General features: G+C 41.2%; 1 protein-coding gene across 10 annotated transcripts in view; it reads right to left on the bottom strand.

Moving 5' to 3' along the window:
• The window catches only part of grin1a (glutamate receptor, ionotropic, N-methyl D-aspartate 1a), a 34,191-nt gene that overhangs the window by 12,749 nt on the left and 9,506 nt on the right, over positions 1-11,936 (bottom strand). For 4 of the 10 annotated variants that reach the window (XR_004335630.1, XM_032539558.1, XM_032539562.1 and 1 more), the window contains exons 4-13: positions 10,194-10,256; positions 9,319-9,416; positions 7,140-7,261; positions 5,949-6,123; positions 4,959-5,103; positions 3,050-3,136; positions 2,486-2,633; positions 2,044-2,171; positions 735-899; positions 26-144 (exon numbers count right to left, since the gene is read on the bottom strand). Coding sequence is in view for 9 of the 10 variants with exons in the window: in XM_032539558.1 (XP_032395449.1) it covers positions 26-144; positions 735-899; positions 2,044-2,171; positions 2,486-2,633; positions 3,050-3,136; positions 4,959-5,103; positions 5,949-6,123; positions 7,140-7,261; positions 9,319-9,416; positions 10,194-10,256 (1,250 nt within the window). In the remaining variant the exon portion in view is untranslated. The remainder of the gene's footprint in view (positions 1-25; positions 145-734; positions 900-2,043; positions 2,172-2,485; positions 2,634-3,049; positions 3,137-4,958; positions 5,104-5,948; positions 6,124-7,139; positions 7,262-9,318; positions 9,417-10,193; positions 10,257-11,936) is intronic. The other 6 variants (XM_032539567.1, XM_032539565.1, XM_032539559.1 and 3 more) reach the window with 3 other exon arrangements.

Raw genomic sequence — 11,936 nt, forward strand, 5'->3', positions numbered from 1 at the left:
ACACACACACAGGTCCCCCTTGTACCTGAACCGGTCTAGTAGGTAAAGCATCACCGCCACCACATGCACCGAAAGACCCACCAGCAGCCACAGCGTGCTTTGGAACGGCTGCATGAACGAGTCCAATGTACTGCGAGGGATTTCCTGAAAACACACACCGCAATGGGTTTTTGATTGATAATCAACATCTTTGATAACCTTACACATAATACACTAACGTAGAATGTCTGTTATTTCCTCCACTTTATACCCATGTATAGTTTACATATTTGCTGGACAGTTTTGCTATGTATTTTGAGGTTTCTCATGTTTTTCCTACTGTTGCAGACCCGCTTGTGTGTCTGTTCATGTTTGTGCGTGTTGGAAATCATACAGCAGAAATGAATTGAAATTGTGTGGTTAATTGCAGGGAACTTTGAGGTAACATTAATTTATCAAAGAACGATGGTCATGGCTAGTGCTGACTGATTTGAAAAGTTAAGCTCCAGGGCATCATGGAACCATTATTATAGACCACCCAAATATCCTGGACACAGGAAAAGTCTACACAATCTAGTGTCTTTTTCACATTTGCAATTATTTTCTACCACGTATACTGGGTTTAGAAAAAAAGATCACAGATTTTGCTCTACCCGGACTTTTAAGCTTCTGAAAATCTGCCCAATACATCTGCCATATACTGCCCAACATAACTTTAAAAGCTTTTTTACTAAAGGTTAAAGGCAGACTCTTACCTTTTTAACGAGGATGGTGAGACCTTGATATTTAAAGGGTTTGGAGAATTCGATGTACTGCGCTCGTTCGTTGTTTATAGTCAGCGGGGCTACAATCATGTCAGCCAGGCCCCCCAGGAGCTCTCCCATCATGCCATTCCACTCTTTCTTGTTACTGTTGTTTACCTGAAGTCCCAAAAGAAAGGCGTAAGCATGAGAATCAGCTATCAACCTGCTGTCGTCTAGACAACAGAACGGTTCCAAGCTTTGAGGATTTGAGTCAGCCTAGTGGGGATATAAATTCTAGGGTAAACTAGCTCCGTCTTACAGAAGGGAGCTTGCTTCTTTTCCGGAATTGATAAAATCATGCACCAAAGTACAACAAAAGTGTAGAATAGTGTGCTCATGCCTATAGGACAGGTCTTTTCTGGGTTAGAAATAGATATTTCCACAAAACAAAATGAGCTGAAATGTGCTTAAAAGCTCTGTAAAGCCAAGATTCAAGTGATAAACCTAAAACGACCGCTTTCACATCATCACAATGATTTTTATCGTCATTTGAATTATATCCTCTTCCGTCTTTTTTTTGCAAACTGATGTGAGTATACAGGACTACTGTGTGTTATTGTTAACACATCAAAATAATGATTCTCATACTAAATGCTGTGTTAGAAGTATATAGATGGTTAGTGTTAAACTGATGCGGCAGGTGGTTTGTTAAAAGCCATGATTGAAAACTGTTGGGAGGCTGGCCGATGACTGGATGATCTATCACGTCCACCATTGGCGCGGTAAGCTAGTAGTTCAGACACAAATGCATTAGGTTAGAGCATGACAAGATGGTGACATTTTGTGATATGTGACGCTGTTACTGTCACGTCATATTGCGATATTTCGAGGGTGGACCATATAAAAGGCTTGTGCTGTAGTCTGATTGGACAGATAGTCTAGGATTTATCCTGCATAGTCCTCAGAAATCCACCGGAGTTTAGAATACCAACACAAAGAAAGCACAAGTTAACGGACAACCGGCCAAAAGCAATCCGGTAGTGGAAAGTCGTGGATGTAGACTTCTGCTCGCCTAATCTATCCTAGTGTAGACATTCAAAACTGACTCCAGATCAGTGACGATGGGCAAGTTCACCTGCTGGACATTTGATATCTGGGGATCCGCTTAATGACCGCTTTTTGCTTCAGCTTGGAATGGTTAGTGAGATCACTACTGTTTGTGAAGTGAAATAAGATTACAAACTATTCAAGTTATGGTATTGGGTATTGGGTGCCATCTGTGCCTCATGCAAACAAATATGGTTGTGAGTGTAAAACTAACCCGCTCTTGAGTTCCAAATTTTCCATCAGCCACCAGATGCACCTCGTAGGTGAAGTTCATGGTCATGGCCAACTTGATGAGGAGATCGATACAGAATCCATAACAACACTGGGGCACAATTGGGCGTCCTGTAACAAAACCAGCAACAGTTGCAAGTTACAATCACTCTTGAGGAATCACGTTGGTTTTTAATCCAAAGGCGGCGCATGTAGACTGAACAAAATGCATGACAGTGCACTGCAGACGACCACACACAGTCACACTGTTTGCCAGAAACACAGCACACAGACCAAGCATGTCCCAGCATCCCAACAATCACTCACTCTGAATGGCACATTCAGCTACATGCATACATATATAGATACCTACTGCATATATATGTATGCATCTCCAGTGGATGTTTGGCGGGTGCAGTAAAAGCACAGTGATAATATAAACGTCCCTGATAGGTTACCTGGGATGGTCTCATTGGGCCCAGTGCAGATAACCTTTTTAATTAAGACTCCATTTAATGTGATTTCCTCCTTGCATGTTCCATCCGGTTGAGTGGGTTTCACATACACAAATGGCTCCTGGTGTATCGTCACTATCTACAACAGACGGGACAGAAAGCTGTTTAACATGTAGTCAGAGCTGGATCCGTTTGGATCCCGAGGGACTTCGGCGAGTGAGAGAGACAGAGAGACAGAGAGAGAGAGAGAAAGAGAGAAAAGAAAAAAACCAGCAGATACACACATGTACAAACGCCCAGATACACATGGACACACAAAGACAGACTAATGTAAAAACATCTGACGAAGATGCAGATGAGAGGTTCTTTGCAGGCCTATGACAAATTTGAAGAGATAAAATTAATAGCATATATATCATCGCGCTATGAGCATAGACTATCTTCACTCCCCTCTGAGAACCAAGAATCACCTGATTGTCCAACGCGAGTATATCAGCTCAGCTCTTTATGTAGACAAAAACATCACATTGCAGCGGCGATGTGAAGGCACCCTACCTTTAATCTAGTGGACATCTGGAAGCCCTGTGGTTTCTCAGTCTCTCCTCCGGGCCAGATGATCTTCCGCTGATTGTTCATCACCACCTGCAGGGATGCCGCACACATACACAGTATCATAGGTGAGTGCTGACAGAAAGCGTCCTGCTGATGAGGCTCCAGTGCTGTGGGTGAGCATCACTAATGAGTCAGCTTTATATAAGCACAGCTCAGCGTTTCTTTAATTAACTTCATCAACCTCTGACTTATGTGTCATACCTGAGGGTAATAGAAACTATTGTTATTATGATACCTATTGCCAGCAAACTAAAGTGCTGATCCTCACAGTCCTTACATTTTGCTGTGTTTGCATGGCTGGCCCGTTTAAATATCCACCATTTACTACAAATGAATGTATAAGGACAGAATACTAGGTGAGGAACACTAGGTCAACTAACTAGCTTTTCCCAGAGCTTTTAACCACATCTCACAGTCTTCCTTAGCAGAGGGAGTTTGCTCAGTGGTTATGGAGTGACTTCTTACCAAAAACCAATACAGTGATGTTATGTTAAAGTAACAGGGTTATGCAGTTCTGATGAAGGATCATGTTCCCGTCCTTCCATTCAAGTTGAATTTATGTTTTTGTTGGAAAGCCAAACCCAAAAGACTATCCCTAATGGGAAATGCTGTTGTTTTGTGCTTTCATTCATTGCCGTTTTCCAGTGGGTAATAATCACGAATATTGGCCTCTAAATGGAAACCAGTGAGCACCTGGAAGGTCGGAAATCTATGTGGGAAAAAACATGGTTGTGCTTTGTAAACTGCTTAGCAAAGATGTTCATGGCAAAGAAAGATTCAACCAAAAGTTACATGTAAATCCTAGAAAAGTTATTTTTAGTTATTTTTAATTATCAAAAAGTAACTGAACACCTGGTCTACTAACACTGGTGTTGCTGGCCTCCATGCAGTTTAACTTCTTGTCAGTCATGGGGGCTGTGCTGTGGTCAGAGGTGAAATAGGCCAACACAGGGAAACACATGTCTTTATGTACTGTATGTTCCAGTTACTTATACTAATAAAAAACAGTGAATATTTGTAATAGCCTTCTAATTCACTAGGACAGAATGCTGCAGCATGGTGCTAGCTTTGGCTGACCTGCAGTGTTTTTGAATTGTCCTACATTAACTGCAATGTACTATAGATAGAAAACTGGAGCTGCATGTCCAGTGCAAATAAAAAAAAATAGACCACAAACATGAGAAGATACGACTTACATTTGGGCAGTAAGTATAAACTAGGGCATGGACTTGAATTTGTTTTTCTTAAATTATGTTTTGTCAAATAGGCCAACCCTGTCTCCTCAAAAAGTGTGTTCTCACACAACTGGACTGCATTCTCAATCTTGTTTGGACAGAAGCATATTCTCTTCTGGATTACGTTTGTTTCAACATGTCCTCGTACCAGCAAAGATTCTTAATAACTAAAGGTTTCGCATTACACGTTGCGCCAATGGTATGTAACGGTGCACACTTCCTGCCTCCTAAATGGGCTTGGCTTTGTTTGAAAGTGTAGTGAACACTGTGTAGATGATTATATAACTTAAATTTGTTTTATCAGGGCCCATTGCAACGAATACACTCTGGACTTGCAGCTAGTCTCCTAGAGGGGCGTGGTGACTCACATCCAGGAAATTACTCTGATTTAGGGTGATCGTGTTTCTAAACTGTCTCTTGACTTTTGGTTTTACATGGGACATAAACAGGGATCCAATGGGTGAAAGTCCAGTGTTTGTTTGACCCATCCATCCACCCCAACCTGACTACGCACCGGACTGTAAGAAGAACCTTATTTGTGATACGTCAAAAAGAAATGTAACGGGAACATCATTTTTAGGAGACAGGGCTGAAGTTGTCCCTGTCTGTCAGTTTACCTGTGTCCCATTGTACACGCCGACTTGAATGAGTCGACCCTTCTGGTAGTTGAGTATACTGTAATGGGCGTACTTCCTGTCTCCGTCGTCATTGAACTCCACCCGTCCTGTGAGGCCCTCTGGGTATTTAGATGACATCAGCACCCTGTGACAAGCAAATAAAAATTATTATTTATGTGTATGAGCAGTGAGCACACATGTTTGTGCATGGCTACTGTCGAGGACTGCATATCATTGTGTCAGCTCAGGGCTCTTAGTTCAGTGCAGGTGTTAAAATCCCTGATGAATGACTTTTTTTGTCAAAACATCAGTTTGGAAGCAGTGTAGTCATTGCTTGTTATGCGGTTGAGAAATAGAAACCACCCTAAGTGGGTCAGGAGAATGTCACTTGAAGTGATAATTAGAGTTTCTAGAACTTTATGGAAAATCTGATGACCCGGAATTGTGTACTGCAGCGTTCCGGTCAAAACTGACAAAAATGGGAAGGAACTGTGGGGACTGGGGCGAACTGACACATTTCACATTAGAAGTCTGATCAGTTGTTAATCTAAATAAATTGATAGTGCTGCTTTAATGGTAATTAAAAACATGCATGATTTAAACTCAACAGAAACTGAGCAAAAATGTGTTAAATTGAAATCAGCTGTTCTCAGATCAGTCTGGATTTGATGTATATGGCTAAATTAAGTCAGTTGTTAAGTTTAAGTTATACACTTTTTGAGACACTTTCCTGAAAATATTTCCCTGGTCTCATAGTTAATTAATCCCAACCCTAAATGTCAAAGAAATGTATTGGTCTTGAAGTTAATAAAAATATGCCCTGGAAATAAAAATCTGAAAGAGTGTTAGGATCCAGCTATTTTATGAAGTTGGTTGCCACAACAACTGAATCGTAAACCCCCTCAACAAACCATTTTATAAGGTGATCACACCTTCATCATATTTCAGTGAATAAAGTGAAGAAGCAATTACATCTGTATTCAAGCTTACCGTTTAAAGAGTGGCCCCGTTTTCCAGATGTTGGTGTTGCCCACACATCCTCTCGGAGGCTCTGTTATATTCTCCTTCTCAAAGAGCTCCTGGATGGACTGCGCCACCACAGCCACCGCATCATTGATATGGGCTGACTCATTCTTCCCGTTGATAAGCTGGAGGCTGATCAGACCTGAGACCAGGCCAACAACAAAACATAATCACTGACCAGAGCAAACCACGGCCTCTCTGGATCCTTTTGCAATGCACAACGTGTAAAAAAAAACTTATAGGGCCTCCAGTTTAGACATCCTGAATAAAGGTCCTACATCAGCTGCATGATACACCTTTGATGCCGGTACATCTCAGGGAAGATAACTCAGATAATAGCCACATCTTGTCGTTTATGAGACGACGCAGCAGAATAAATGGATCATTTTGCTGATGTTGCCACAGATGACCTTTACACAGCATGTGTAAAGAGTCCCTTGAAGTTGGATCTTTTTTTTTTCTCTGCCTTACCAGCTAAGGGTTGGGAATCAGCACAGGCAAAACATTATTTGTGTTAGGAATAAACATAAATACCATCAGACCTAAATTTAAACCAAGCAACAATCCAACTTCAGCTAAGTTTTCTGATTGCAACCAGGTCCGTCAGCCTTGCAGACTCCTGGAAGAAGCTGCAGCGAAGGTGGAAGAGACTGGACATGGACAGGACAACAAATGCTCTGCAGGGATTGGTTGTGTGAAAGTGCCCGGGGGAGGGGAGGGGGAGGGGAAGACGCTTGACGTTTGTGACAACAAAGTGATAGAAAATATTGTGAGAGACTCCAGGAATAGAGACAAGAAAGGCTGTTGTAGCTTACCATTCTATCAGTAATGTGTTGCAAAACTCTCCTTTAGTAATTCATTAGAAATCAGGACATTAATATAGCAGAATAGCACAATGAATGGAGTTTACGGATAATCCAAGACATAGACACTGAAACTAAAAGTGTAGCTACTGTAGATACACAGCACATTTAAACCTTTAAACTCATAATGCTTAAACGTTTAAATGCTCAACAACACAACAAGCAGTCATAGAGTTAATCATGTAATGCATCCATCGGTTAATCCCTCTAATCCTGGATGTGTTATGGTCGGCCTCTGAGTAAAGCCGGGGTTAACTCGTATATATTCCCACTGATCTCCGCTGGATGAACGTACCGTCTGGCGCCTCGTTCAGGGCTTTACCCGACATCTCCCGCTCGCCCACCAGCCACACGTACCCCGAGCCCGTCATGTTGAGAAAGCGGGCAGCCTTGTACACTGCAGCAGCGTCTTCCTCACTGGAGTTTGACAAAAGATTGTTTGTTTGTTTTTACATCACAGTAAGCTGAATGAATGTGAAAGGAAGACATTTTGTGTTTTAGGAGTGATTGATTCATTCACATTAGTTTGGAATTGGTGCATGTCGAACTGATTACAGCCAATTTCTACATTACATGACATTATTTGTGAGAAATGTCTTCATTTTAAAGTAAGGACTTTATCTCTTTTTTTCTAATTTAACTGGATATCTTTAGATACTCCTGAGGGAGACAGGGAATGAGGGGAGATAGAGAGGAAAAAGATGCAGCTGGAATTGACCCAGGGTTGTTGCAGTTTTTTGGGTGTGTGCCTAAGACTTTTAGCTAGCGGGACGCCAACTTTTATTCTCTTGAGCCCTGATTTTCCTTATAAATTGTTTCCTATTTAAGATTAAGATGAATGAATGTATTCTTTATTAGTCCCACAAGGGGAAATTATAAATTACACACAGGCCTGAATTAAACACACACATCCTCAGCACCTATACATGCATTAAATGGAGAGATGTCAGAGTGGGGAGGCTGCCCATGGGCACCTTGGCAGTACCCAAGAGGTAAACTGGCACCTCTCCAGCTACCAGTCCACCACCATACTTTGATCCGTATGTGACCTTGAACCAGCGACCCTCCGGTTCCCAACCCAACTCCCGGACTGAGCTACTGAATGTAGCAATATTCAATCCCAACCAAGGATCAGACTACATGGCATCAGCCAGATAAAGGAGATGGGGCATCGGGAATGAAAGTGAGTGTGAGGCGTGACAATCACTCAACACATCTGGCGCAGCGTGTCATAGTGAAAGACAACCGAGCAAATCTCGGATGCCTTACCACGCACAAGACAAGTGTGTGTCAATTTTGTTTTATTCTTAGTCCTGTCTCTTCTAGCTTGTAATTTTCATGACATGTTCTGTGACACTGGTGACCCCATCGAAGCACAGAGCACTGTTTCACCCACAATACATGTGAGAATAAGATGGCATTAACTTCCATTCATATTTATAATAATTGTATAATCAATGACAAGTGTTTTTTTAGGCTCTTGAGAAACATTTTCCGCTACTATTTTTTGTTAACTACATGGCAAGTCAGTGTCTGCCAGTTGCCATCTGTTGGTGTGATGTTGGTGGACCAGTGGAGGCCGTCCCTGACACCTCTGATCTATACGTCATGCTAGCTGTGGCGGACGGAGAGAGATATTATTCAATTCAATTTTAATTCAATTTTATTTATAGTATCAGTTCATAACAAGCGTTATCTCGAGACACTTTACAGATAGAGTAGGTCTAGACCACACTCCAGAATTTACAAGGACCCAACAGTTCTAGTAGTTTCCTACAGAGCAAGCAACAGTGCGATATTATCAGTGTCATGGCAAGACTGATCGCCTGATCTACCTCAGTGGCCATCTCACAAGGCATATCTTATTGTGTTTATGGTGGTGTGGGATGCTGGAACAAGATGTTGTTGTTTTTTATAAGGCTGCGTCATGACAGCAGAAGGAACTCATACTGTGGAAAACACTGCCTTAAAAAAGTGCTCTGCACATTTTGTTTTTGTTGAAATCCGGCGAGATGTACATGGACATAATTTAGATGTTAACTGTAACTGTCAGCTGGATCCAGAAGAGTAAAAAGTAAAGTTGAATTTCGTTTAAGCTCGAGCTTATTGATTATTCAATCAACAGGAAATGAATCAGCAACTATTTGAATAATCATTTAATTGTTTATGCAAAATATGCAAACCTTCCAAATTCTAAATATTTTTCTCTGTCTTATGCTAAGAAATACAAATCAAACTTTTAAGTTGACGTTTTTGGAATACTAAAAATTAGGAGTTACTATTTTATAGACCAACTGATTAATCAAGACAATAATCAGCACAATGAAAACAACGTACATCACCTTTACCATCCAAACGATCGTCTTGGATCGTGGCTAAGGTGATTTTAAGCCAGTGTGTGGTAAATATGATACCTTAACCAATGCTCCTTTTGGGACTTAAAATGGATGTGTGCTCAGGGCCGCAGATCTCACCTGGCGGACAGGATGATGACTCGGGCCTCCAGCTCTTTGGCCTCCAGCAGCAGGGCAGTTAAGTTAGTCTCCTGGCTGAACTGGAGGACTTTCTCTGCCTGTGATCGGGGCATAAGAAAGGTCAAGCCAGCTACTTTTCCCTACCTTAGACACCATGCTGCCTCTTTACCTGCTTGGTTCGAGCTTGGCCGATTTAGTTTGAAAACGAGAGACAGATAAAAAGGAAAGCGATCCAGGGGAACCGGCTGAACTAAAAAAAAAAAAAAAAAAAAAAAAAAAAAAAAAAGCTTGAAGGGAAAAAAAACTTTTGCATTTGTTCGCATGCAAACTGAGGGTTATCAAGGCTCCAAAAAAAGGACGTGCATGTGTTAGGTAGAGGGGAGAAGAAGGTCAATGCAACCAGTAACTAAAAACGGGTGAAGGGGGGGGTGAGGGGGACGTTTTCCCCCAACAAAGAAACTGCTGAATACTAAGGGAAGTGCTACAGAACAGGAGGAAGTAGCATCTGGGAAACGGTTTTGTCCCACACTACCGGTTCTCCACAAAGGAATGGACTTGCAAACTCTTTTTGTGTGTGAGTATGTGTGTTCTGAGTTCATGCATTCCTTTATTGAAGGAGAAAATGAAAATGATAAAAGCGGGGCGCTGTTCACTGATATCTTTCTTTCTTTTAATGACCGAAAATTATAGATTTTTCATAACAAAATCATTCTTCATTTAAATCATAGGGAAATGTCTCAAAGTAAAAAATTAAAGAAAACACGTGCTACCAAGAGAGGAACATTTCTGGGTCTGCTGGTGACTGGTTTGGGCTGGTTTCTAGTTGCTACGTTTGGAAAGTTGGTGGGCGGCGTGCATTGACCATGCAAATATACCTTAGGTCCTCGCTTGTTGTCATAGGACAGTTGGTCGAGGTTTTCATAGTTCCTTTTTTTATTCTGATGAGTAATGTGCACAGAGAAAATATGCAGACACAGAAAAATATTATAAACAGTTGAAAATGGAGGGCAGTAAAGCATTCCAACAAATCTCCACTTTTCTGCTTCAAATTGGGATCTTTAACAGTGGGGCTTGCAAATCATCAGAGATGACCGCTTTCAAATACAGCTGAAATCATGGACACTGGCTCAAGATATCAAACACGACTAAGGATCAGGAAAATGTATTCATTGTATTCATAGCATAAATTATCAGTGATGCCGATTCAGCTGAATCAAAGCGCTCTGGCTCCAGCAATGATCAACACAAAATGCTAAGTTCCAGCTTCTTCGCCGTACTGAAAACTACAGTAACATAACACAACTGTAGTCTTAACTTTTAACAAACAACCATAGACCAGCAGACGACATCAACACACCATCAAATCCAAAGTGTGATCACGATTGTGGCATCCTAAAAAAAATATGAAGACCTCGTTAGAATTTTTACAATGACAATGTGTAAACTTGCAAACCTGCACTCAAAAACTGCTAATCTATCCAGACATCGGTTTGGGGGGGGGGGGCAGCATTTTCACCAGTTCCATCCTAAGTGTTATTAACTAGTGTGATCGAGACACTGGGAACAACATATAAAAAAAGCCAGAATGTAGATGTTGTATCTATATTCTACATGGATTTATCTTGTTTATCTATCTACTCTAGAGACTATTTTAGCTAGATGTATCTTTTGTTTAATACTTGCACACATTTTAGTACAACTGGAATTACAAATTCAATCTAGGATTTACACAATCAAATCGAATCAAAGCAAAAGCTTAAATCCCAAACACAGGCCAACGATTCCCTCCGGTAACGGAAATGGAGGCTCTCATCACAGCTGCTAATAATAATGAATGAATAAAGTGAAATTAATTTAAAAAAAAACATTTGTCTTCCTCTAATCTAAGTGGCAGTGACATTCCAAAGTTGCAGTTTGACAGACGTCGATGCACGTCTTGTATCATTGCCTGTTGGTATAAAACAGTAAAGTATGTGACAAAACAATATAGTATAAAGTCGTTGTAGAACAATAGTATGGAATTTGGTCACAGCACAACATACGAACTCTCAGGATGTGCTGAGCAGGATGAACTTCATTCGGACATCTGAGGCGTCCCCATTTTGGATACCAGTCCGCTTGAAGTAAGAGCAGACACTCTGGCGTTCTGCCTGAGACTGGTAGCCATTTTACAGGATAACACATCATCTTTCTGCTTCACAGAGTTTCTTCCACAGCTTGCTGTACAGCTCACCCCTTAGTGCGCCCTGGCTCAGATTCCATCCCTTAACAAAGTCGACGGTGACCGTCCCTCAGCACCCTCGTCAAGCTGACAAGCAACTCAAAATCAAATGTCCTGAATCATAATCACAATTTAAATAATTCCATCCAAACTGAAGGATTGCAACCTGAATGCCAACCATTTATCCGTTCTAATGAAAAGACTTGTCAGTGGGATTATAGCTAATTCCACTTTTTACATTTCCTTGATAGGAACACAGTTCAGTTGACTCAATCAGAACACCTTAGCTACTGTGTAATTACCAAGTAACTTGCGTTCCCTTATCACACAAGAGATTGGATGCATCTTCAGCGGGTAGAAATCCTTCCATGAGAAACATGCAGCAACATTGTGGACA

Source organism: Etheostoma spectabile, chromosome 16 (assembly GCF_008692095.1).
Source record: "Etheostoma spectabile isolate EspeVRDwgs_2016 chromosome 16, UIUC_Espe_1.0, whole genome shotgun sequence".
Classification (NCBI taxonomy): Eukaryota; Metazoa; Chordata; class Actinopteri; order Perciformes; family Percidae; genus Etheostoma; species Etheostoma spectabile.